Genomic DNA, 27584 nt, shown 5'->3' with positions numbered 1-27584 from the left:
GGTCCCATATCATATATTTCATAATTCTACCAATCTTATATCGCTATGCATATTTACATAGTATCTCAGTATTTGAACATTTTGAGAAAGGCCATAATGTATGTTAACACAGAAGTATATTAAAGGCACTGAGAAGTCATCAAATAGAGGTGTCTGTTTAGCTTTCTTCAGCTCAGCATTTCCCCAGATTACTTGATGACATATATAGCCCTTCTTCTCACATAAAGATTATTATACTCAAATAGTGGCATTCTAGGGAACAGTTGGAAGTTTTTGTATCTAGGTTATGCAAGAATACCTGGTCTATAAAGAGCGCTTATTATGTATTTGTTGAATGAATGAATGAGTGATCAATGAAAAAGACTCATTGTGATCAATGAAGAAGGCTCTGACTAGGCTGATTATAATTCAGGATTGCTGGAAGCAGGTAAAAGTCTCCCTAGAGTTCTTCCCTTCAGTTCAGTTCAGTCGCTCAGTCATGTCCGACTCTTTGTGACCCCATGAACACAGCACAGCAGGCCTCCCTGTCCATCACCAGCTCCTGGAGTTCACCCAAACCTGTGACCATTGAGTTGGTGATGCCATCTAACCATATCGTCCTCTGTCATCCCCTTCTCCTCCCACCCTCAGTCTTTCCCAGCATCAGGGTCTTTTCCAATGAGTCAGCTCTTCGCATCAGGTGGCCAAAGTATTGGAGTTTCAGCTTCAGCATCAGTCCTTCCAATGAACACCCAGGACTGATCTCTTTTAGGATGGACTGGTTGGATCTCCTTGCAGTCCAAGGGACTCTCAAGAGTCTTCTCCAACACCACAGTTCAAAAGCATCAATTCTTCAGAGCTCAGCTTTCTTCACAGTCCAACTCTCACATCCATACATGACTACTTCAGGCTCAGGCTCAAATACTTCGTTGGGCCTTCATACTGACATCAGGGGACTAAGCAATGCTAGTGGGCAAAGCTGCCTGCCTTTGGGAGCAGTTTTAGAATAGCCAAGGAAGAAGAGAAAAGATAGGAAAAACTGAGAGGAGGAGATGGGAGGGGGAGGGAATGAGAGGAGAGCAGCGAGTGCCTACGGCAGGGCTGACATGCTCTGCCACCAAGTCTTTGTGCTCCTCAGGGATGACCACATCTTCACGCCTTGATATAGACACTAGAAAATCAGGATATTAGAAAAGCCAGGTCCTCTTTTTCTCATTCCTTACTCCCTTTAATCCTCCTTTTTCTTTTTTCTAATGCCAAATGCAATGTGTTTATACATATTCAGGAGGGACTCAAGGCATTTTATTTTTTAAATTAATTTTTATTGGAGTATAGCTGACATACAGTATAGTTTTTGCTGTATGGCAAAGTGAATCTCATATATATATATATACACACACACACACACACATACATACACACATACATGTATATCCACTCTTTTTTAGATTCCATTCCTATATAGGTCATTACTGAGTACTGAGTAGAGTTCCCTGTGCTGTACAGTAGGTTCTTATTATCTTTTTATATATAGCAGCATGTATGCGTCAATTCCAATCTCCCAATTTATCCATCCCCTATTTCCACCTTAGTAACCATAAGTTTCTTTTCTGCATCTATGACTCTATTAATGTTTTGTAAATGGGGTCACCTGTACCATTTTTTTTAGATTCCATGTATAAGTGATATTGTATAATATTTGTCTTTGTCTGACTTCACTCAGTATGACAATCTCTAGGTCCATCCATGTCACTGCAAATGGCATTGTTTTGTTCCTGTTTTAAATGGCTGAGTAATATTCCATTGTATATATGAACCACATCTTCTTTATCCATCCCTCCGTCTAAGGACATTTAGGTTGTTTCCATGCTCTGGCTATTGTTAATAGTGCTGCAATGAATATTGGGGTACATATATCTTTTTAAATTATGGTTTTCTCCAGATATATGCCCAGGAGTAGGATTGCTGGATCATATGGTAGTTCTATTTTTAATTTTTTAAGGAACTTGCATACTCTTCTCCATAGTAGCTGTACCAATTTACATTCCCACCAACTGTATAGGCTGGTTCCCTCTTCTCCACACCCTCTGCATGTTATTATTTGCAGATTTTTTGATGATGGTCATTCTCACTGTTGTAAGGTGATACCTCATTATAGTTTTGATTTGCAGACAGGAGAATGTTGGATCCCACCAAAGATAGGCCATGCCCAAGCGCAAAGGAGAAGCCCCAACAAGATGGTAGGAGGGGTGAAATCGTGTTTAGAATCAAACCCCATACCCACCAGAGATGCTCAGAAGGCTCAAACAAAACCTTGTGTGCACCAGGACCCCCAAGAGACTGAGCCAGATCTTCCTTTGAGTGTTTGAGTGTCTCCTACAGAGGAACAGGTCAGCAGTGGCCTGCCATGGGGGTGGGGCTCTGGCTGCTGCAGACCTGGGAGGTGTGCCCCATGGCATAGGTCCTCTTGGAGGAGGTGGCCATTAACTCCACCAAAGAGCCACCGAGCAGATGACCCACAAACTGGAGAACAATTATAACAAAGAAGTTCTCTTACTGTTGCAAAAGTTCTACAGTCCACAACAGATTTCCCAACCTGGGGACTTCGACTTTGAAGGCCAGTGGAATTTGCTTACAGAACTTCCACAGGCCTGGGGAAACCTTCCCCAGGCACAGGCCCGTGCCTTCCAAGAGTCTTCTTAGAGGGCACAAATAAAACCTTGTGTGCACAAGGACTCAGGAGAAAGGAGCAGTGACCCCAGAGAAGACTGAGCCAGACTTGCCTGTGATTGTCCAGAAGTCTCTGGCAGAGATGTGGGTTGACAGTGGCCTGACACAGTGTCAGGGGCACTGAATACAACAGTCCCAGGAGCCACAGCTTACTGGCATAAGTCATTTGGAAGGAGGTCAACATTACTGCCATTACCCCTGCCATAGTTTGGCTTCAGGCCAAACTACAGGGAGGGAACACAGCCCCACTCATCCACAGAAAATTGGATTAAAGATTTACTGAATATGGCCCCACCCACCAGAGCAAGACCCAGATTCCCCCACAGTCAGTCCTTCCCATCAGGAAGCTTCCAGAAGCCTCTTTTTTTCCCACAGAAGCCTCTTATCCTTATTCGTTAGAGGGCAGACAGAATGAAAAGCACAATCACAGAAAACTAACCAAACTGATCCATGGATCACAGCCTTGTCTAACTCAATGCAACTATGAGCCATGCCATATAGGGCCACCCGAGATGGATGGGTAATGGTGGAGAGTTCTGACAAAATGTAGTCCACTGGAGAAGGGAATGGCAAACCACTCCAGTATTCTTGCCTTGAGAACCCCATGAACAGTATAAAAAGGCAAAAAGATATGATCCTGAAAGATGAACACCCCAGGTCAGTAGGTGCCCAATATGCTATTGGAAAAGACCAGAGAAATAGATCCAGAAAGAATGAAGAGGCTGAGTCAAAGTGAAAACAACACCCAGTTGTGGATGTTACTGTTGATGGAAGTAAAGTCTGATGCTGTAAAGAACAATATTGCATAGGAATCTGAAATGTTAGGTCCACGAATTAAGGTAAATTGGAAGTGGTCAGACAGGAGATGGCAAGAGTGAACATCAACATTTTAGGAATCAGAAAACTAAAATGGACCAGAATGGGTGAGCTTAATTCAGATGACCATGATATTTACTACTGTAGGCAAGAATCCCTTAGAATAAATGGAGTAGCCCTCATGGTCAACAAAAGAGTCTGAAATGCAACACTTGGGTGCAATCTCAAAAATGACAGAATGATCTCTGTTCGTTTCCAAAGCAAACCATTCACTATCACAGTAATCCAAGTCTATGCCCCAACCACTAGTGCTGAAGAAGCTGAAGTTGAATGGTTCTATGAAGACCTACAAGACCTTTTAGAACTAACACCAAAAAACGATGTCCTTTTCATTATAGGGGACTGGAATGCAAAAGTAGGAAGTCAAGAGATACCTGCAGTAACAAGCAAGTTTGGCCTGGGAGTACAAAATGAAGAGTTTTGTCAAGAGAATGCAATGGTCATAGCAAACACCCTCTTCTAACAACACAAGAGATGACTCTACACGTGGATATCACCAGATGGTCAATACCTAAATCAGATTGATTATATTCTTTGCAGCCAAAGATAGAGAAGCTCTATACAGTCTGCAAAAACAAGACCAGGAGCTGACTGTGGCTTAGATCATGAACTTATTGCAAAATTCAGACTTAAATTGAAGAAAGTAGGGAAAACCACTAATTTATTCAGGTATGATCTAAATCAAACTTCTTACGATTATATAGTACAAGTGACAAATAGATTCAAGGGATTAGATCTGATAGAGTGCCTGAAGAATTATGGATGGAGGTTTGTGACACTGTACAGGAGGCAGTGATCAAAACCATCCCCCAAGAAAAAGAAATGCAAAAAGGCAAAATGGTTTTCTGAGGGGGCCTTACAAACAGCTGAGAAAAGGAGAGAAATGAACAGCAAAGGAGAAAAGGAAAGATATATCCATCTGAATGCAGAGTTCCAAAGAATAGCAAGGAGAGATAAGAAAGCCTTTCTCAGTCATCAGTGCAAAGAAATAGAGGAAAACAATAGAATGGGAAACACTAGAGATCTCTTCAAGAAAATTAGAGATAGCAAGGGAACATTTCATGCAAAGATGGGCACAATAAAGGACAGAAATGATATGGACCTAACACAAGCAGAAGATATTAAGAAGAGGTGGCGAGAACACACAGAAGAACTGTACAAAAAAGATCTTAATGACCCAGATAACCATGATGGATGTGATCACTCACCTAGAGCCGGACATCCTGGAGTGCAAAGTCAAGTGGGCTGTAGGAAGAATCAATACCAACAAAGCTAGTGGAGATGCTGGAATTCCAGCTGAGCTATTTCAAATCCTGAAAAGTGATGCTGTGAAAGTGCTGCACTCAATATGCCAGCAAATTTGGAAAACTCAGCAGTGGCCACAGGACTTCAGTTTTCATTCCAATTCCAAAGAAAGGCAATGCCAAAGAATGTTCAAACTACTGCATAATTGGACTCATCTCACATGCTAGTAAAGTAATGCTCAAAATTCTCCAAGGTAGGGTTCAATAGTACATGAACCGAGAACTTCCAGACATTCAAGATGGATTTAGAAAAGGCAGAGAAACCAGAAATCAAATTGCCAACATCCTTTGTATCATAAAAAAAAAGCAAGAGAATTCCACAACAGTATCTACTTCTGCTTCATTGACTACGCTAAAGCCTTTGACTGTATGGCTCCCAACAAACTGTGGAAAATTCTGAAAGAGATGGGAATACCAGACCACCTGACTTGCCTCCTGAGAAACCTGTATGCAGGTCAAGAAGCAACAGTTAGAAAGAGACTGGTTCCAAAATGGGAAAGGAGTATGTCAAGGCTGTATATTGTCACTCTGCTTATTTAACTTATATGCATCATTAGAAATGCTGGGATAGATGAAGCACAAACTGGAATCAAGATTGTGGGGAGAAATATTAATAACCTCAGCTATGCAGATGACACCACCATTATGGCAGAGAGCAAAGAGGAACTAAAGAGCCTCTTGATGAAAGTGAAAGAGGAGACTGAAAAAGCTGGCTTAAAACTCAACATTCAAAAAATGAAGATTGTGGCATCCAGTCCCATCACTTCATGGCAAATAGATGGGGAAACAATGGAAACAGTGACAGACTTTATTTTCTTCGGCTCCAAAATCACTGCAGATGGTGATGGCAGCCATGAAATTAAAAAGATGCTTGCTCCTTGGACGTAAAGCTATGACCAACCTAGTCAGCATATTAAAAAGCAGAGACATTACTTGGCTGACAAAGGTACATATAGTCAAAGCTATGGGTTATCCAGTAGTCATGTACAGATGTGAGAGTCGGACCATAAAGAAAGCTGAGCACTGAAGAATTGATGTTTTTGAACTGTGGTGTTGGTGAAGACTCATGAGAGTCCCTTGGACTGCAAGGAGATCAAACCAGTCAATCCTAAAGGAAATTAATCCTGCATATTCACTGAAAGAACTGATGCTGAAGCTGAAGCTCCAATACTTTGGCCACCTGCTGTGAAGAACCGACTCATTGGAAAAGACCCTGATGCTGGGAAAGATAGAGGAGGGGAGGAGAAGGGGATGACAGAAGGTGAGATGGTTGGATGGCATCTCTAACTCGATGGACATGAATTTGAGCAAGCTCCAGGAGTTGGTGATGGACAGAGAAACCTGGCTTTCTGCAGTCCATGGGGTCACAAAGAGTGGGACATGACTGAGCAACTGAACTGAGCTGAGTAGTAATGTTGAGCATCTTTTCATGTGCCTCTTGGCCATCTTTATATCTTCTTTGGAGAAATGTCTATTTAGATATTCTGCTCATTTTTTTGATTGGGTTATTTGCTTTTATGATATTGAACTGCATGAGCTGTTTGCATATTTTAGAGATTAATCCTTTGTTGGTTGCTTCATCTGTGAATAATTTTCCCCGTTCTATGTGTTATCTTTTCATTTGTTTATAGTTTCCTTTGCAGTGCAAAAGCTTTAAAATTTAATTAGGTCCCATTTGTTTATTTTTGTTTTTATCCAAAGCATTTTTGAAATAGATCTCAGTGGATGGTGAATTTGGAGATTTTGATGTATAGCATTAGGTAAAGAAAAAAGAGTAAAATATTAGAACTCAAAGGCATCTTAGGGATCATTGAATTCAAATTCCTCATTTTCAAATAGGCCGGTGGAGACCCTTAGAAGTTAAGGGACTACCCAAAGCACTGAAGGACATTTGGTCCTGTCTAAAATGTCCCTAAGACATTTAGTCTGTGCACAAAGGTCCTTGATATTTGGTCCTGTCTAAAACCATTTGACACAGACCAAATAATGCTCACAGGTGTTTTGGAAGGGACCAAATTTCAAGGACCTTATGGAATAGACCAAATACCTTATAGACATTATAGACAGGATCAAATATCTGCAAATCACCTAAAGTAATACAGCACTCTTATAACTGGGTCTGGAGCACAAGCATTCTGACTCCTGGCCTGGTCCTCCTCTTTATCCCTTGTTGAAACAAACATGGTTGGAATGTTCTGTGGTCACAAATGAGAGAGAGGAAGAACTAGGGGTGATGCATTTTTCAAACAATGGGTTACATGCAATTAACATAGGCTTCCCAGGTATCTTAGATGGTAAAGAATCTACCTGCAATGCAGGAGATATCGGTTTGATCCCTGGGTCAGGAAGATCCCCTCGAGAAGGATATGGCAACCCACTCCAGTATTCTTGCCTGGAGAATTTCATGGACAGAGGAGCCTGGTGGGCTACAGTCCATGGGGTTGCAAAGAGTTGGACACGACTGAGTGACATACACACACACACACACAACATAGTCAAAGGGGTGATTTGACACTAGTCCATAGGTCTGCTGCCTCTCCCAAGAATATGTGTTCTCCCAGCCAGCTGGTCCTTGCCATCATTAAGAATGAAAAATTATGCACTGAACAAATAATGATTAGATTATGACATTGGTTACCCAGAGGATTTGACTTTAGAACTAATTTTTTAGTGGTTTGTGAAAAGTTCTCTAACACCAAAGGTTGTATCTCTGTGGTAATGACACCAAGGATTATTACAATTTTAATGCACTAGTCTTTCAAGATTCTCTCTATTCCTTGCACTAGAATTTTAAAAGATGGCAGAAAACAATCTCAAAATCAGCCTGCTGCTACTGCTGCTGCTAAGTCGCTTCAGTCGTGTCCAACTCTGTGCGACCCCAGAGACGGCAGCCCACCAGGCTCCCCCGTCCCTGGGATTCTCCAGGCAAGAACACTGGAGTGGGTTGCATTTCCTTCTCCAATGTATGAAAGTGAAAAGTGAAAGTGAGGTTGCTCAGTTGTGTCCGACTCCTAGCGGCCCCATGGACTGCAGCCTACCAGGCTCCTCTGTCCATGGGATTTTCCAGGCAAGAGTACTGGACCTACTTCCATAAATTAAGAAATGTCATCTGGCTTTTCTTTTTGAAACCCCAGGACAGTGTTCGTTGTTTTATTCATTTAAACAAAGGTTTCAAGAGGTTCATTTCAGTTCAGTCGTTCAGTCATGTCCGACTCTTTGGGACCCCATGAATCACTGCATGCCAGGCCTCCCTGTCCATCACCAGCTCCCAGAGTTCACTTAGACTCACATCCATTGAGTTGGTGATGCCATCCAGCCATCTCATCCTCTGTCGTCCCTTTCTCCTCCTGCCCCCAATCCCTCCCAGCATCAGAGTCTTTTCCAATGAGTCAACTCTTCACATGAGGTGGCCAAAGTATTGGAGTTTCAGCTTTAGCATCATTCCTTCCAAAGAAATCCCAGGGCTGATCTCCTTCAGAATGGACTGGTTGCATCTCCTTTCAGTCCAAGGGACTCTCAAGAGTCTTCTCCAACACCACAGTTCAAAAGCATCAATTCTTTGGCGCTCAGCTTTCTTCACAGTCCAACTCTCACTCCATACATGACCACTGGAAAAACCATAGCCTTGACTAGATGGACCTTTGTTGGCAAAGTAATCTCTGATTTTGAATATGCTATCTAGGTTGGTCATAACTTTTCTTCCAAGGAGTAAGCATCTTTTAATTTCATGGCTGCAATCACCATCTGCAGTGATTTTGGAGCCCAAAAAAATAAAGTCTGACACCGTTTCCACTGTTTCCCCCACTGTTTCCCCTATTTGCCATGAAGTGATGGGACCAGATGCCATGATCTTCGTTTTCTGAATGTTGAGCTTTAAGCCAACTTTTTCACTCTCCTCTTTCACTTTCCTCAAGAGGCTTTTGAGTTCCTCTTCACTTTCTGCCATAAGGGTGGTGTCATCTGCATCTCTGAGGTTATTGATATTTCTCCCGGCAATCTTGATTCCAGCTTGTGCTTCTTTCAGCCCAGCGTTTCTCATGATCTACTCTGTATATAAGTTAAATAAGCAGGGTGAAAATATACAGCCTCGACGTTCTCCTTTTCCTATTTGGAACCAGTCTGCTGTTCCATGTCCAGTTCTAACTGTTGCTTCCTGACCTGCATACAAATTTCTCAAGGGGCAGGTCAGGTGGTCTGGTATTCCCATCTCTTGAAGAATTTTCCACAGTTTATTGTGATCCACACAGTCAAAGGCTTTGGCATAGTCAATAAAGCAGAAATAGATGCTTTTCTGGAACTCTCTTGCTTTTTTGATGATCCAGTGGATGTTGGCAATTTAATCTCTGGTTTCTCTGCCTTTTCTAAAACCAGCTTGAACATCTGGAAGTTCACGGTTCATGTATTGCTGAAGCCTGGCTTGGAGAATTTTGAGCATTACTTTAACTAGCGTGTGAGATGAGTGCAATTGTGCGGTAGTTTGAGCATTCTTTGGCATTGCCTTTCTTTGGGATTGGAATGAAAACTGATCTTTTCCAGTCCTGTGGCCATTGTTGGGTTTTCTAAATTTGCTGGCATATTGAGTGCAGCACTTTCACAGCATCATCTTTCAGGATTTGAAATAGCTCAACTGGAATTCCATCACCTCCACTAGCTTTGTTTGTAGTGATGCTTTCTAAGGCCCACTTGACTTCACATTCCAGGATATCTGGCTCTAGGTGAGTGATCACACCATCATGATTATCTGGGTCATGAAGATCTTTTTTGTACAATTCTTCTGTGTATTCTTGCCATCTCTTCTTAATATCTTCTGCTTCTGTTAGGTCCATAGCATTTCTGTCCTTTATCGAGCCCATCTTTGCATGAAATGTTCCCTTGGTATGTCTAATTTTCTTGAAGAGATCTCTAGTAACATTTTATTACTTTGAGCTAACCCTATTGTCATTTAGAATACTCATGCAGATTCCTGAATTAATCTGACATAACAGCTGATCATTCACTGTATACATAACACTCATTATAGGTGTGGCTCCTACAATGGCCACAAGTAGAGAGGGGTTGTGTGTGTCTGGGACCAAAATATGTATATACATTTGGAAACCTGAATCTTTTGTGCAACACCTAAGAGCAAAGAGAACAGTAAGGACAGGATGAAGACTGTCCAAGGCCAAAATAAGTAACAAGATGGACACTTACAAAAGTTGGAGACGTGGTTAAAAATATTCACATGAAGAGGAACTACAGTGAATGAGAAATGATGTAAAGTTGCCATAAAAAGTTGCCATGTGTTCAGGCAGCTGAAGGGTCATCATCAGCTGTCATCATCAGCTATTTATTGTGACTGAGCAGATCAGCTAAATATCCACATGGCAAAGGATTAAAATGGAAAATGTTACTGTCTGTAGCAGAATCAACATTCCTATTCTGTCCCTGATGGAAAGCCAGTCACCAGAACCTTCTTGCTGGTCAACAAGAACTTGGAGTTGACAAAAGGAATGTGTTGCAGCCGTGAGGAGACCTAGGTTTTCATGAAGCTGCCAAGGTCCAGGTGAGAGCTGCCATAATCCACAAGGAAGCAGGCCCTTGCCGGGTCTCCCTGTGTAGGGTTTTTCTCCCCCAAGCCCGCTGATCACTGATACCCTGTCCTCTCCATTTTCCCTGCAGAGAACCAGCTCAGTTGGCCACTAGGGGGCCCTGTTGCTCACCACATTCAGGACTGATCATCAGTATTGGCTCACCTCCCTGCCAAGAGAGAAGTTCTTACCGACTGCTTCGCATCATTCAATCTATTTTTAGTGAAAAGTAACCTAGGGTTATTCCAGCCTTGTCTTTAGAAATGCTGAACGATAAACAGAAAAGAAAATAAAGCATAGTATGGAAATGTGAAAATAGCAAAGCCCAGTCACAGGGCAAGAAAAGCCTTGAACTGGGTGGCATTCTCGGTTGCAGCGCTCGTGTCTGCAGTTTGTCTCTGTCTCAAGGCTTCCTCTTCCCTACTCTCCTGCCAGGTCCCTCAGTGCCTACTCACCCTCCTCTCCCTGCCTCCTCTTCTGTGGACAGAGCCAAGGACAGGTCAATATAGTGGGGAGATGGCAAACACAATTATCCTGGAAAAAGGTGTCCCCAGCTCACCCAGTTCACTCTTTAAGGTGTGATCCTGCGGGAGACTAGAGTTGGAGTGCCGAGTATTTCCTCCTCCAACAAACCAGTTCACGTTGGGGTTCCAGTGGTTCACAAAGCCACAGAGATGGTTTTCTTCAAAGTCACATTCTGGCAGAAGAGAAAGAAAAACAGACTTGATGGAGATGTAGTTGTGCCTGCGGCTGCCCAGACTCAGTGCAGTTTGCTCTTACTCAGGTATGTTTCACACTCCCTTCTACCACCGGGGCCTTTGTACCATGAGCCCTGGACAAAGTCGATCAAGAGGAGAGATCCTGTAATGAACAGAGATTATCATTCATCATTGCTTCTTTGGATTGTGGCCCATGTGGCTGGAATGTGACCTTTCCTAGTCTCCATTTCTTCCTATGCAAAGTGGGGGGACACGCCCACCACGCAGGCTGTGGTAAGGGTGGACAGCTGCCCCAGCACAGTGCCAGGCACGTGGTTAGTGCTTGGTAGATCAGCCAACTCTGTGTCAAAGCACTATTTAGAGCTACACTTTTAGCTCCAGACATTTTATCCACCACCTTTCTGGGAACCCAGTCTTTCATTCCCTTCTCTCTTGATGGTAGACAAGGTACTAAGCTGAGGGCTAAGGCACATGTTTCCTATGATGCTAGCGTTCTCTGCTTTTCTTATAAACAAGATCTTAACAATAGTCGAGACAGGAGTATCTTAGGCACTGGGCCCTTTGGCAGCTACTGAGTAGAGAAAACAAGAGAAGACAGAGACCCTCTCTCCCCTTTTTAGTAGCATTGACATGCTCGCACAGATAAATTGTTCCCAGTCAACAGACTCCTTTGGGGGAGCAAGAAACTCACACGGCTGTTCCTCTGTTGACCCCCATAAACAACAGTTAAAAATACGAAGTTGTGATTGTGTTGGTCATCTCCTATTGGCTCCTGCAGACCCATCCACCTTTCTTCCACCCTGCTCCATCCTCCAGAGGTTGATGTGTATGGACCTATATGGGCTTCCTTGCCTGTTGGCTTCTAAAATGGATTCAACCAATGGAAGATAAGAGGAGAACAAGGTTGGGGTTGTTTATTCCCGCAGTTCCCTTTCTGCCGGGATGCCATGAGTTGGCTGTGCCCCTCTACCGAGGGACCACACAGCTCTATGTTCTGGTAAACCCTCCTCTCTTGCCCCTTCAGACTTCCAATGCTGATGGTTCATGAGTCATCACTCTGACGAGTCTTGGATTACTGCATTTTGACAGGCTTCCTTCACCCGCCCACACCTTTGTAGTCCCTTTGGTGAGTTTTCCTCAAATTACTAAGGTTGAGTGTAATCTGTTTCCATTTTCTTGCCAGGGTCCTGACTGATACAGTTATCAGTGTGCTTTTGCATTAGCAAGCATTCAACATTTTTAAGATTTTCATTTTCAACTTTTCTACTACAGGATCCACTAACCTATGCCCAAAAGTCAGTGCTAAAGGCTGCTGCAGAGTAAAAGAAAAAAGCAAAATATTCTTCAATGCACCAGGCACTAATCTGAGTACTTTAAATTATCTAATCCTCAAAACAACCCCACAAGGTATGTACTATTATTAACCTCATTTTACAGATGAGGAAACAAGAGAGGCAAAATGTGTGTACAGAAAGATGAGGTGAGAGTAAGATCATACAGTTCAACAAGATAAAATAAATATCAGGGCTCCTTTTGTGTTTTTTTTTTTTAAAAAAAACAGAAGCCATCAAGTGATCTGAAGAAAGGAAATGAACAGTTTTGACTGCCAAGCACGGTGACCATCCCCTTCATATCCATGATCTTACTGGTCTCCACTACAGTCCTTTTCTATGAGGGAAATATTTGAATCCCCATTTTGCAGGTAATGAAATGGAGGCTGCGGGACGCAGTGCATTGACTGAGCCAGCAGGTGGTGCTCCACCAGGTGCGTCTGACTAGCCTGTGAGGGTGTTCAAGCCCCAGGCAGCTGCCACTAAAGAGCTACATGGAGGACTAAAGAAAGAAGATACAGTTTTAGCTCACTGTGTCTTCATGAAGTGGTAACAATGTAGGTCTGCTGTCTTTCACTTGCATTACCATCATCACTAGCAGGTCAAAACAGAGAAGTAAGACTCAAGGAATTATTAAAGGCTCCTTTTTGTTCAGAATTGTCCTTGACTCTTGTCTCTTCCTTTCCATAGCCATTCAGCCTCCAGTATTGTCAGCGCTGGAAAAAATCTCTCAAAGCTACCGCCTTTATCCCATTTCACTGCCGACCCCAATTTTACACTCCTATATCCCCCTCTTGGAGGTCGCAAGCACTTCCAAAGGGTTTTCCCATCATATACTTTCCTTGTTTCCAGCTCATTTTCCAGGTGGCAGCCAGAGGCAGCATCTGAAAGCCCAGCTGCAGGCCCCTCCCCACTGAATGACTTCTGGTGCCTCCCAACCACATAATCCAGGAACCCAGGCTCTACAGCTGGGATCCAGACTCTTTCGTAACAGCCTCCCTCAGCACTCCTGACTCTCACTTCAAACACTACCCAGCCCCTGGCCTTCGCCTGGACACGCACTGCACCGGCCCTGCAGTGGGGTCTGCCCAGAATGAATGCTTTCCTTCCTGCCCTGCTCCTTCACCGACTGAATTCCTAAACTTCCCCCTTGAAACAACAGCTCAAATGCATCTCCTGGATTCAGTCCTGTCTGGTTTCCTCCCCACCCCTCTCGCCTGCACAGCATGGCGTGTCCTTCACCTGCAGAACTGATCATTTATAGAGACAGCTTCAGTAGGAGACAATGGAAGGCGAGCGACCTCAAGCATACAGAATGTCTGCTCTTGATGCCCCCCGAGAAGCTGGCACATAGGAAGCACCTCACAACCCTGCTCAAGTGGAATCTAAGTGGCAACTGTGATTGTAAAGAGAGAGCAGTGCTGTGTAAGACAGGAATGGAGGAGAGTGAGGAAAGGAGGTAATACGGAGGTAAATAGGCTGCCGCCTTTCTGGCAAATGTTACAAAAAGCTGAATTTACAGCCAACTGGAAATTATGTTTATTGGAATATGGAATATGTTGAGTTTAAGGCAGCAACTCAGGCTACAGTCACTTCACCTACTTTTCTTTCATCAACCCAGTCAGTCCAGGCAAACTCTTTTTTTTTTTTTCCCCAGGCAAACTCGTAATGAGCCTTCCTCTGCTAAAGACAGAGGAACATCATACAGCATTCAAATGATGCAAAATTCAAAATGCACTACAGAGTGTAGTTTGTAAAATACTCTGCCTTTACGATTGATTCAATTACGTCTGGCAACAGGAGATTTTAGAAAAAGATGCACGTTCTGATACAATGAGAAGGAAACCCACTTACCAATACAGTAGCCGGTTGTCATCTTGATTTCAAAGAGTGCGATGCTGGATGTATTTCCATGTCCTAGCACACCTTCTATTAAAATCTGCACAACACATGAGGTAGAAGGGAGTTAGACTTTAAAACACATGTGTCCATTTTTAGTATTTCATCTACTACTCAGAAGCTCTTCAGCAATTCAAGGCAAAATGAGATTGTTTGTCTCAGTTCGTTGCTGTTGGATACTAATCCCATGATGGACTTTACTGAAAGAAGGCAAGTGTGTGCGTGTGCATGTGTGTACACAAACTCACACACATATTCTCAGAACTTGGAGGTGAGCAAGGTATCCAGACAGCTCAGTTGTCTTGCAGTCAGTTGCCTTCCACTGGAACCCCAGCCACCACCTTCTCCCACACCTGTGATGACACCAGTTGGCTGCAGATGGAAAGGAGACTTAGGTCCCTGGGCACATCCATTCTGAGCATGGCCAGGAACTGAAGGCAGAGTCCTCAAAGGGGGAAAAAAATCCCTTGGAAGAGGAGGCAGGTACGGCAATTTGACCAGTGGTGGGGCGGATCTTTGCATGAATGGAAGAGGCTCAAAACTCAACTCAACTTGTAGTTTCTATATTGATGAAAATTTGATAATTTTACACGAAGAATAGAGATTTTTTTGCTTCAGTAGTATCTGACTCTGTGCAACCCTATTGACTATAGCCCACCAGGCTCCTCTGTCCATGGGAGTCTCCAGGCAAACATACTGGAGTGGGTTGCCGTGCTCTCCTCCCAGGGAGGTTCCCAACCCAGGGATCGAAGCTGGGTCTCCTGCATTGCAGGTGGATTCTTTACCATCAGAGCCACTAGGGAAGCCCAAAAAAAAAAAAATAGGAAGAAGCATAACAATTTATGTGGCTGATTTCAAGCACTGTTTACCTTGGGTCTTCCTTCTGAAAATATTTGCCTTTCCTTATGTGATTTTAGTCCAGTATTTTGCAGCTATTCTGGTAGATATCAGGTGTGATATACTGTTGGGGGGACACTTGATAACAGGGAACTCAGACCTCCAGTGCTCCTTCCCTCAATCCACCCTGCTGTCTGATGGGAGGACTATATGCAGATATGAAATGTAGAGTACTGTATTCCAAAGCTTGTTGAGGAAGAAGAGATTCGGGATAAGGAATTGAAAAGGGGATTAGAAATGGAGAAAGTTTTCTGGAAGCCTCCACTTTGTCCCCCATGACAAGTTCTCACTAAATATCATACTTCATGGCCAACTGAGTCCAAGCTTCATCCTCCTTCCTGCTCCAATCTACATCTACTTTCTGTTACATTCTCTACCTTACTTACCCAATACTTTTGATGGAACAACTTTCATCTTTGAAATCAGAACATGTCCTTTAAGTATCTTTCCTCTTTCAATGTATTTTCATTTTTTTAAATCATAGTTACTGTTTTGTTAAAAAATTATAGCAAAGGAAGCATTAGGAAGACAACACAAACATAAACATACAACTTAGGAGAATGAAACAAAATTATAAGAAATGAGATTACTCCCTAAAGCCCATTGGAAAATAAATTTTCATTGAAGAGGTTGGTTTAAGCCCCATTTAGATTCTTACACAAATCCCATTTAAATAGAAAACAAACCTGGGAAGAAGCTCTTCTAAGGAATAAACAATATTAATTTCCATTACTAATGTTTTTCTGTGATGCAGCTCCTTCAAAATGCCACATCCTAACACAGGAGATAACTAACTGCAATGAATGGCAGAAGTTTTCATAAGACCTCAGAATAGTATAACGTCAAACAATAAGCCTGCATCTATATTTTTTCTACCTTGAATTTTTTGGAACTATTTTGCAAATCCAAGCTGGCTATGAGCCAGCTGTCTGAAGGCTCCTTGGCTGACCAAAGCAAACGATCGAAGCTTTCATCTTCAAATCTCATGTAGAGGTTCAGCCGGCTGGGATCTAATGGCGACCCTGAAGATGTGGCTATCTGGTAGACCAATCGGAGGCAGCTCCATTCTTCAGCCTGCAGATCAGGACTCAGCAGCACGGCTTTCTCCCCTTGCTTGGCAAAGGAGGTGTCCACATAAATATAATGGCCTAGAAGAGAAGGGGACCCAGGGAAGAAATCAATCTTCTGCTTGTGACTCAGGAAAATGCACAACTGCAGTCCAATAAACCTGAGGGCAGACACAGCCAGCACATGCATTAGGTGGGCCCACTAAATGTTGCCTGAACACTGGATCTCTGCTACTGCTGAGAAATTAGAAGGTCTGGTGACACGGAGGCTACTTCCACACAACAACAGCAGCCCAGAGCTCAGTAGTGCTGCCTCTTTAGAGCTGGCATGTGGGGTCTATTTGCCATTATCCCCACTTTCCCTATCACCTCCTGACCTTGAAGCCAAATATCTGTTGCTTGCTAGTACCTCCCATCACCTTATAACAGGCACATCTAGCACACTGCTTTCATCTTCCTGGCCCCCACAGGCATATGAGTTTGAGAACCCAGGCTAAGGAGCTTCTGAATCTGGAGGAGCAGTATTCCTCTACTGGAGTCAGAATACCTTGGTGGGTTCCCTCCCCTTCCATCGATCCCCTCATACCTAATGATTCAATCTGTATTTAACATGCCTCATTATATTAAATTGATTTGGTTACTTCAAACTTGGGGCCCAAGCAGAAAAAAATTTATCACAAGCTAATTTTCAATTAGTATAGAACTCTCCTTCACTAGGTCAGGAAGATCCCTTGCAAAAGGGAATAGCTGCCTATTCCAGTATTCTTGCCTGGAGAATTCCATGGACAGAGGAACCTGGTGAGCTCTAGTCCATGGGGTCACAACTGAGTGACTGAAACTTTCACTTTTCTCCTCCTCTAGACTCTTCCTTAATTGAATCTCCTAGTTCTGATAGCTAAATGAGAAAGCACATGTAAAACATGTAGGATAAGGCTTGGAAATCAGCAGAAGCACTGATTATCTCCACCCCCGTCCCCTTGCCCCCTTCCTCGCCCTCTCTTCCCTTCCCTTCCCATCTGTCTTCTCCTTCCTGTCCCTCCCATGCCCTTCACCCCTCCTCTTCTCCTTTCCCTCTCTTCACTCCTCCCCCCTGCTCCCTCTCTCCTCATTCTCCTGACATTCTCAAGGGCTCCACTGGCTACAGTAGGATGTAAGACAGCATTTCTATGACCAAAAAAGAAGGTTGGAACCAAGAACTCTCACTTGAGCTTTCCAAATCTAACTCTGGCCATTGGCTTCCTGTAGCAATGATCTGATCTGCTGGTGGGTCTTAAGGACCCTCTGCCCTTCTAACCTGCACCCTCATGTTTGTTCAGAGGGTCATGTTTGTTCATGGCCAGCATCTAACATGCCGTCTTGTATATGTGACCACCCACCTCACCCCTTGCATTTGGGACTCCTCAACACTAAATTCTTACTGGAAAGGCCCTAAAAGGCCTCTTTGCTTTTTGTGATGTTCTTCAGCCCCTTCTCCCACACTTGCTTCCCCAAACCTGATCCCAGCTCTAATCCTGTGGTAAGTGCGGGCAGGCTAGTGGTAGCTCAGTGGACAGCCATCCTCACAATCAGGACACAGTTAGGGCATTATCTTCAAGGAGCCTCACTTGCCTGCAACAGCTTTCAAGATCAAGATCTATCTCCAGCTGGCAGTCTTCTCAACATAGCAACCACCCACTAGGTGCAAATAGCAACTGCTTCTGGATGCCAACCCAGGCACTCTCTGTGAATAAATCTGGTCCTTGCAGTAATCACCAGCAATACCACTACCTCCTATATACAGCAAACACTCATTATGAACCAGGTGCTGCTCTAAGTGCTTCATATATATTTACTAGCTGTGGGGCCTGGTGGGTTTTGAAGCACTAACTAAGCTGGGGTTCATACTGTAGCTTCATTGTGACATGAAGGAATGTATAAACACATCCTCCTTGTCCCACTCTGCCACTGCCATAAGGGAAGGGAGTCTAAAAAGACTAATGGTGGGGGAGGGCAGGGATGGGAATTGAGGGGGATCCTGAGAGCACTTCAAACCTTTCCCGAGGAAGTAGAGAATTGAAACACGGGGTATAAAAGAGGAAAGAAACAAAGAAAGTCCGTGCTGTGTCCTATGATTCTTTACATCGCCTGCCAACTTGGCTGCCGAACAAGGCCCACTTCTCCCTGGATACTTGCCCAACTTCTCTCCCTCCTGCCTTTCCCATTCTAGAAGGGAAACAACTCACAGCAGGGACTCTCAAACTTGAGCTAAGTCACTTGGAGGGCTTGTTCAAACCCAGGTTGCTGGACTCACTCCTTGAGTTTCCAATCCAAGTAGGTCTGGGGGGATGCTGCACTTCTAACAGACCACATTTCTGAAAAGTTCCAGAGAGTGCTGATGCTGCTGGTCTGGGGATCACAACAAAAGAACCGCTGATTTACATATCGGACAGAGAAATAGGACTCACTCTCAGGACACTGCCAATCTATCAAAGAAAGCATGCAAAGGAGGGAGGAAACAGTTTTACTTGGAGGTAAAATTCAGACATATGTAAATGTGTATTATAGGACGCTGAATGAGTACATCTACTGGTGACTATCTTGACTTTTCAGTGAATGCCATAAAAAATCTTTCTCGATATAACCTTTTATCATGTCAGATTTTATTATAAGCATATGCTAATACTCCTCTGTTAAAAACCTTTGAAAGCACACAGTATATAAAATGTATTATTTTAAACACCTTGATATTACAAGAAAGCTAATGCTATTTATTGAGTGATTTTGACATCTTGACCATAAATATTAGCTATTTAAATTATAGGACTTTACATGTAAATTACAGACCTCAAAATCACTCTTAGGTCATGCTGTGTGGATATGTGAATTAGCTGTATTACGATCCATCCAAAGATTTATCCACCCAAGTGATTTTGCAGCCACTCAGCAGAATAGTGCATTTTCCTAGATCAAATAACTAGCCCAATTGCTAACTACCTCTACTGCGACCGTCAATCTCAAGTCAGATTTTCTTAATTAATTGTATGCCTAGCTCAGATGTAGCCTCAGAATCCTTTTAAATATAGTGTTCCATATAACTACTACCAATCAATCTGATTTGGGATCTAAGCTGGAACATCCCTGCTTGGGGTCATATCATATCTTGCTGTCATATTAGAGCTAAGTTGAACCAGAAGGAATGTGGCACATTATGAAGACATTTTAGAAAATTAAGAAAGAATGAGGAAGATACTGATATCAGGATGGTGCCTTTCCCTGGACTGCCACTAATAAAACTGCCATTCTAGAACAAACTGATGATGGTGTTGGTGAGTTTCTTACTTTATTAACAACAATCTTTTCAATAAACAAATGGGGCCTAATCAAACTTACAAGCTTTTGCACAGCAAAGAAATGATAAACAAAAAGATAACCTATAGAATGAGAGAAAGTATTTGCAAACAATGCACTGGAACAAGGGCTTAATTTCCAAAATATACAAACAACTCATACAACTCAACAACAACAACAAACAAACAAACCAATCGAAAAATGGGCAGAAGACCTAAATAGACATTTCTCCAGAGAAGACATATAGACAGCCAATAGGCACATGAACAGGTGCTCAACATCACTAATTATTAGAGAAATGAAAATCAAAACTCCAATGAGGTACCACCTCACACCAATGAGAGACATTATTAAAATGTCTACAAATAACTAATGCTGGAGAGGGTGTGGAGGAAATGGAATGTTCCTACACTGCTGGTGGGAATGTAAGTTGGTGCAGCCACTATGGAAAACAGCATGAAGAGTCCTCAAAAAAACCAAAAACAGAATTACCAATATGATCCAGCAATCGCACTCCAGGTCATATATCTAGACAAAACTGTAATTCAAAAAGATACAGGTGCTCTTATATTCATAGCAGCACTATTCACAATAGCCAAGACATGGAATTAACCTAAATGTCCATGAGCAGATGAATGGATAAAAAAGGTGTGGTACATATATACAATGGAAATATTACTCAGCCATAAAAAGAATGAAATAATGCCATTTGCAGCAACATGGATGTAACTAGCTATGATCATACTAAGTGAAGTAAGTCAGAAAGAGAAAGACAAATACCATATGCTATCACTTATATGTGGTGATATGGTAAATATTTTAAAATATGGTAAATATTTGGTAAAAATATGGTCAATATTTTTTCCCATTCATAGTTTTTCATTTCGCATTCTTAATGGTATTCTTTGAAGTACACACTTTTTCATTTTGATGAAGTCCAGTTTTCTATTTTCTCTTTGTGTGTGCTTTTGGTGTCATGACTAGGAAGACATTGTCTAATTTAAGGTCATGAAGGCTTACAATTTTGTTTTCTTGTAAGAGTTTTATAGTTTTAGCTCTTTAGGTCTTTGATCTATTTTGAGTTGATTTTTGCTCATTGAATTATCTTGGCACTTGTGCTGAAAATCAATTGAGCATAGATGTAGAGGTTTATTTCTGAGCTCTCAATTCTATTACATATGGATTTATGTCTATCCTTCCTGCTACTACCACATAGTCTTGCTTACTATAGCTTTGTGGTAGTTTTGAAACTGAGAAGTGTAAGCCTTCTGACTTTATTCTTCTTTTTCCAGACTGTTCTGAGTATTCTGGGTCCCTTGCATTTCCATGTGCATCTAAAGATCAGGATAGGAGTAGAGTAAGTTAAAATACACACGAGTTTCAGTGTCCTTGCTGACATTCAGTTGTTTTTCTTGAATAAATGCTCCCAAATATTGCAAGTCTTTGGTTAATTTCAAGTTCTTAAAAAGCTGATTTTGACAATTGTTGCCAGTGCTTCCATCACTTTTGTGGGGACAGGATTTTCTGAAGTCCTTACTCTACCATTCCTACAGACACCACTCCCTTACCCAACTCTTTTAACCATTGGAAGAGAAACAAGTAAGAAAAAGGCAAAGGATGGCAGAAATCACATGTGGACAGGGCTGTTGATTGTGACGCATGGGGCGAAGGGTCTGGGGGAGATTTAGTAGCCATAATGTTGAAAATATGATGATAGGAAGAGAGGGATGGATCTTTTTCAAACACAGCTACTAAGGTAATTTGATCTAATTTATGAGATAGTTATTGGAAATGATAAAATCTTTATAAGGGGTCAGAAGAGGGCCATAAACTTCCAAATAGATTCTTAAAAAGTAGGACGGCAATTAAAACCAGTAATTAAACTATTTTGCCAAAATGGTTAGGCTCCATATGCCTCAAGGGTCTGAATGTGTCTTCTAGTCACATGCAGGCATTAGAAAACAAAACAAAAAGGCTTCTCTGTTTCAGTGAAGGCAGACTAAAGAACTGATTTTGAGGTTATGCCCCAAAGCTAGACATATCTGCATGGTTTGAGTTCAATGTATTATTAATGACTTCTAACAGCCAAGGCACAGTGTGATGGGTCTAAATCCCAGGCAATCACTATGGGAGACTTCTTGGTAACCCTTGCAGTTCTTTTTGCTAATGAATGTGCTGTCATTCAGATGTAAAGGTCATGGTGGGGTGATCATATGGTACAGTGGACCCCACCCAGGATTTGCGTAAATTTGGCTTAAAATTTCATCAGGCATATGCTAACTGTATCATCAATTTCTTTGTCTACAAAATGGGAATAATAAACAGGGAAGTCCTATTACATACACATTCGATATTTGAGAAATCACTCAATGCACTTAGAAAAAGACAAACCAACAAAAAAAAATCCAATCACTGCAATACATACTTACTTGTATGAAATAAGTTTTTTATATGAATAGCCACTAAGTGGAACTTATGTATTTCAACACAAAAAGGAAAATCACCTGTGTTGTACATAAAAATGGTAGTAATATATAGAAAATCATGTATACTACATTCCACCTGTAATTTAAGGAATTTTCAAGGGCAATTTTGATGGTATTCCATTTTCATTTTTAATGCTTACTTTAGAATACAACGGAGAAGGCAATGGCACCCCACTCCAGTACCCTTGCCTGGAAAATCCCATGGATGGAGGAGCCTGGTAGGCTGCAGTCCATGGGGTCGCTAAGAGTTGGACACAACTGAGTGACTTCACTTTCACTTTTCACTTTCATGCATTGGAGAAGGAAATGGCAACCCACTCCAGTGTTCTTGCCTGGAGAATCCCGGGGACAGAGGAGCCTGGTAGGCTGCCGTCTATGGGGTCACACAGAGTCGGACACGACTGAAGTGACTTAGCATAGCATAGCATTAGAATACAAAGCTCAGGTGAGAAATGACTTCATATCTACAGAGCTGTGAGAACCTGATAAAAATGGCATGTATAAAAATGCTTTGTAAAGTGTAATGTTAATTGTTAATTATTTCTCTTATTATCAGGGGAGGAGTCCTTTAGTTGTTCCAGAGATAGAAATTTCTATTGTCTTCTTTTTTCCGTTATGGTTCAGAGATGCTATTTATTCAGGTAACAGACCAGCAGCACATTCACAGTGCTGATGTGAGAACAATCTTCATTTATTTCATCTTAATTGACTCTTTGGTGCTGAAATCTATACCTTTGTCCTCTTGAGTACTGGGGTTCTTCTGGCTGACCATCCTCAGCAGTTCCCTTCCTTGCAGCTAAGCCCCACCTTGCCCTCACCCAGGCTTAACCACCATCTGAAGTACTGATAGAATTCAATATATTTACCCCTAGTATGATTCTGGCTGAAACCTCTGGTGACCCAGGTTTGACAATGATGCCTACTTCTCTATTTGTTTAGCTCTCAGCATCTTGCATGTCTAAGGCAGGGACACTGCCTTCTTTTTGGCAGCTTCCTTCCCAGGGCTGAAGTCCAGTCCCTGACCTAAGGCAAGGATCTTCTTGCCAGATTTCCTGAATGCCTTACTGCCTGCCCATCTGGACTGGGCCCTGTCTGTGGAAGCAGAGTGCTTAACACTTGGTGGTTATCACCCCAGCCAGATGTTGGCTGAAATCCCAATTATACTACTTACAAATCATGTCACTTTCAGCCAGTCGCATTTGCTGTCTGAGACACTTTCTTCACTGGTAAAATGAGGATGCTAAAATACTGACTTTGCAGAGTTTTACAAAAGATTATATAAGACAAGTAAAGCTCTTAGCACAGTGCCCAAGGGCATGTGATAAGTGTTTAATAAATGTTAGGTCTTATTTTTCCAAATGTTTGACCAGCATGATTTTCCTGATGGCTAGCCCATCTCATCATCTCAAATTGGACTTACTTGATATTAACTGCTACTAGTTCTGCCTGCTGCCCTGCGTCTTGCCCTTCTGACATCGGTTTCTGCCCACTATTTCAAAGATCCGTATGCATCTGTATTCATTCTCCTTAGTGCCTGCTCTATTCCTCTGGGCACAACTTTTTCTACGTCCCAGCCCCTCCCAGTCTGTCCTGTGCCATTGCCAAACTATGCTATCTGTTGACAATCATCTTTACACTCCACCAGCTGATCAAAGCAGCTTGGACAATAATACATGCAAAGCATCTGGCAAATGCTCATAAAGTATTTTGCAAAGAACCCGATTCCTATCATGGAAAGAGGAGGCTTCCAAGTAATTGCATCCTCAATTATGTATAAGCCATCAGTTTATATTTTGAAGGAGTCTTGCTTTCTTTGCACATCAAAGACTTTTCAAAAATTAAAAAGTATAGAAAATGCAATGGGCATAGGGGTTCCCAAAAACAGCTGATTGTGCTATTAGAAAATAGATGTCATAGCATTCACCAAATGTAGAAATCTGTATTAAATACTTATTAATCAATCAAATTGATAATAATTTATAAATGTACTGGTTACCTCTGGCAGAAGAATGTTTTGTTTTGAAAATCTCTAAGAAAAATCACAAATTTCAATGACTACATAAAAATAGTCTTATCCTCTGTTTGAAGTTTCCAATTTTACTATTATCCTCTAGTTTATTTAGTAAATCACTATATGAATATAATTTTGATCATATGAAAATGAAGACAGCTTTCAAGAATTCATCTTAAATCATCTGTTAACAATCAAAGATTCAAAGGGAACTAATACTCATTGAGCTGTAGGCATTAGGTTCTCAACATAAGAGAGGTTCTTCTCTCTTAATCCTGATGAATGATCCTGTCACGTGAGAGTTACCACTTTACAGGGGAGGAAACAGATACTCACAAAGGCTAATTGAGCAGTCCGAGGTCATAGCTAGTAAATGAGGGTTTGGCTCTAAGTCTACTTGATTTCCTCAGGTCCATACTGTTTCCAAATACTTTCTTGTATACTCTATTAATTTATCTATTTACAATTGTATCAATCTTCCTATGGTGGGAGAGCAAAGTTTCCCTCCTTTTCCTTACTCCGAGATCCTGAAGGTGTGGATGCTTTTATATGGAAGCCTATATAGGCAGGAGAAGAAGGGGATGACAGAGGATGAGGTGGTTGGATGACATCCCCGACTCAATGGACATAAGTTTGAGCAAACTCGGGTAGTTGGTGATGGACCGTGAGGCCTGGTGTACTGCAGTCCATGGGGTCGCAAAGAATCTGACATGACCGAGTGACTGAACTGAATTAAACTGATAGGCTTTTCTACACAACTGTTCCTGTCAATAACACAACAAGCAGATTAAATTTTCTATCACATTGCCTCACATCTGAAAGAATTATAAATACATAGTTTTCTAAAATTTCTAAAATTAGGGTATGCCTTGTATTTGATCTGCAGTAGGGCCCCTTTCCCCTACCAAAAGGGTGTTAACAAATCAATGGTTAGAATTAATGCATACAGAGTAAGTTTTTGCGTCCATACTTTGGTTAGTGATGGTGGACAGAGACCCCACAGTCTTGGGCTCAGAGAATCCTAGGCCATACCCCAGCAAGTACTGCTGGGAAGTGGGGAATGGGGCAACATGGAAATGAAGAGTTTTCAAGTCATTCAGAATGAGGGCAATACTGACAGATCAGAGAACTATAAGTACAAGGCACAGTCCAGAATTTCAACCCAGTGTCTTAATAAGTATTTACTAACTTGCATGGAGCAGAAGGCACTGCATGTGCTTCTCATGGTTAATCCATTTCCAGGCTGGATTTGGACCCCTACGTGCCAGACACCAGGGTGCTCTGTGCTGTCCAACATAAAACAAATCCCCCAGATTCCCAATCTCCCTGCTGGGTTAGAAAGAATCTCTCTACAGAGTTTTGCAAGGCACATCTGCTTTCAGTAAATGTTTTGATGGGAATGGCTTCTTTTCTTCCTTCTTTTTTGCCATATGAGGTCCTTAATAATGACAGTTTCAAGAAATTTCTCATTCTCATTCAATAAAACTGAATGAACCCCCTGGATTTTGGTTAGCTTCCATGGATAAGGAGATGAATGAGATTTAAGAAGTATGAGCTTAAATCTAAATCCCCCCAGAAATCAATATACCGAGGGTGGTTGATGGGTAGCACAACTTTATAGGCAGGACCTGCTTCTGAAATGCAATGGAGAGAATAATTGAGAAGTGAGTGCATTTACAGTTCTGTTTTGGTTCCAAGGAGTAAGAAACCGCTCCCAAAATGAAACCTTTCATAGTGCAGTGAAGAGGCTCTCAAGTCGGGGAACATTTCAAATATCACCTTGCTTAAGGAAAAAGGAAAGCCTGCGTTTAAAGAGCAGCATAAAATTGCCACATACAGGCTTCAGTGACATCCTAGCACACAGGCCTGGGGCAGGGCGAACCCTATTCCTTGATGTGGAAACTGACTTTTCAGCTTTCCCAGTATTCGTGTATAAACAAGAATTTGCTCCTCTCACCAAGGGAGCCAGAGCAATGTTTTTTTGACTTCAAACTTTTGTAGCAACTTAACATGTGGGGCTGGAAGGAACCCTGATGTGCAACAGTGGCCATGCAAGGCTTTTTCACTGATGTCACTTTGGATTAAAATTGAAGAAAACTGTGAGGCCCAGTACAGACCCACTGAACTGTATCACTATCAGTCCTGTCTGTGCTGGTCATGGGAGAAGGCCGGTGGAGGGGGCAGTTAGGATCCCACTTTGTCCTTTAACTTACTCAGCAACTTCTCCCACATGTGGGGAATTTCCACAGGAAGCTTGTGGCTCTTTTTTCAAAGTGGCCCTTAATAAAATCACACTGGGGCAGCATTAACCTCTGGACCCCTCCCTCAGTCTTAAAGCACTTTCTCCCTCTGAATTCCTTGATACCTGCTGAAGTAGTTCTGCCCCTACCTCTACTTGTGTCCTTTCTGTGGCATCATCTAGCTTTGTCTGATCTTCAGAGTTTGTACTTCTCCGGGTCTGGGTTTGGTTTCTCTGCTCTGAGGAGTCTTCCTCACTGGGGCAGGAACTGCTAATTGCCCACGCAATATTCATTCTCTCCTTCTTCCTTTCTAGAGAACCATACTGTATGATGGGGCTGACAATGTGCCCAGCCACGATACTGCTGTTGCCATTCACCCTTAAATGGAGAGGTGGCCAATGACAGTTTTAGAAGGAGATGTAAGAGAAAGTTGTCAGGTGGGGCTTCTGATAAAACTCCTTAAAGAGGGGCTCAGACAGCTGACCTGTCCCTTTTGTCCTCCTCTCTTTCTTCTTCCTGTCTGAAGTGTGGGTGCAAAGGGCTGGAGTTGCAGTGGCCGTCGCAAAACCAGGAGGTGCAGAGGTAACCAACTCATCCCAGGTAGCCTGGGAATTTCCTGGTTTTCAAATGGAAAGTCTCATGTCCTGGGAACCCCTTCAATCCCAGGCAAATCAACACAGTTGGTCACCCTAGCAGGTGACCCTGAGGATGGAAGCCATTGTAGTGGGCAGGGCAGAAACCCAGAATGAGCTGGATTACTACTTATGTTGTGGAGTCTTATAACCGGTTTAACTTCCTACCTCTGCACTGTTCATTGTGAAAGAGAAAAACAGATCCCAGTTTTAACCACTGTTATCTTTGTTTTTTGTTACAGGCTTCCAAACTACCTGATTCACCACCCCTATGTCTTCCAGAGTAATTTTTATACAAGTGATTCCCAAGTCTAGTTCACCAACTGGATCCCTTATTAACCTCCAGACCCATGCATCTAACTTCCTGTTGGTGTCTCTATTTGTACAAGTCATAAACACAAATGCCTCTCTTCCCTCAAAACCCTGCTCTTCTTCTGTGTTCCAAATTTAAGTGAATGGAGCTCTGACTATCCAATGACCTGACTATAGATGACTTTTGATATCTGACTATCCAAT

At 42.3% G+C, this 27584-nt stretch overlaps 1 protein-coding gene across 1 annotated transcript in view; it reads right to left on the bottom strand.

Annotated features, from left to right (window-relative positions):
• Window positions 1–27584, bottom strand: part of MAMDC2 (MAM domain containing 2) — a 159753-nt gene that overhangs the window by 74711 nt on the left and 57458 nt on the right. The window contains exons 3-5 of the mRNA XM_055578287.1: window positions 16182–16453; window positions 14364–14448; window positions 11019–11156 (exon numbers count right to left, since the gene is read on the bottom strand). Of these exons, the coding sequence (XP_055434262.1) occupies window positions 11019–11156; window positions 14364–14448; window positions 16182–16453 (495 nt within the window). The remainder of the gene's footprint in view (window positions 1–11018; window positions 11157–14363; window positions 14449–16181; window positions 16454–27584) is intronic.

This window comes from Bubalus kerabau, chromosome 4 (genome assembly GCF_029407905.1).
Source record: "Bubalus kerabau isolate K-KA32 ecotype Philippines breed swamp buffalo chromosome 4, PCC_UOA_SB_1v2, whole genome shotgun sequence".
NCBI classification, from domain to species: Eukaryota; Metazoa; Chordata; class Mammalia; order Artiodactyla; family Bovidae; genus Bubalus; species Bubalus kerabau.
This window is presented reverse-complemented; position numbering and strand designations above follow the sequence as displayed.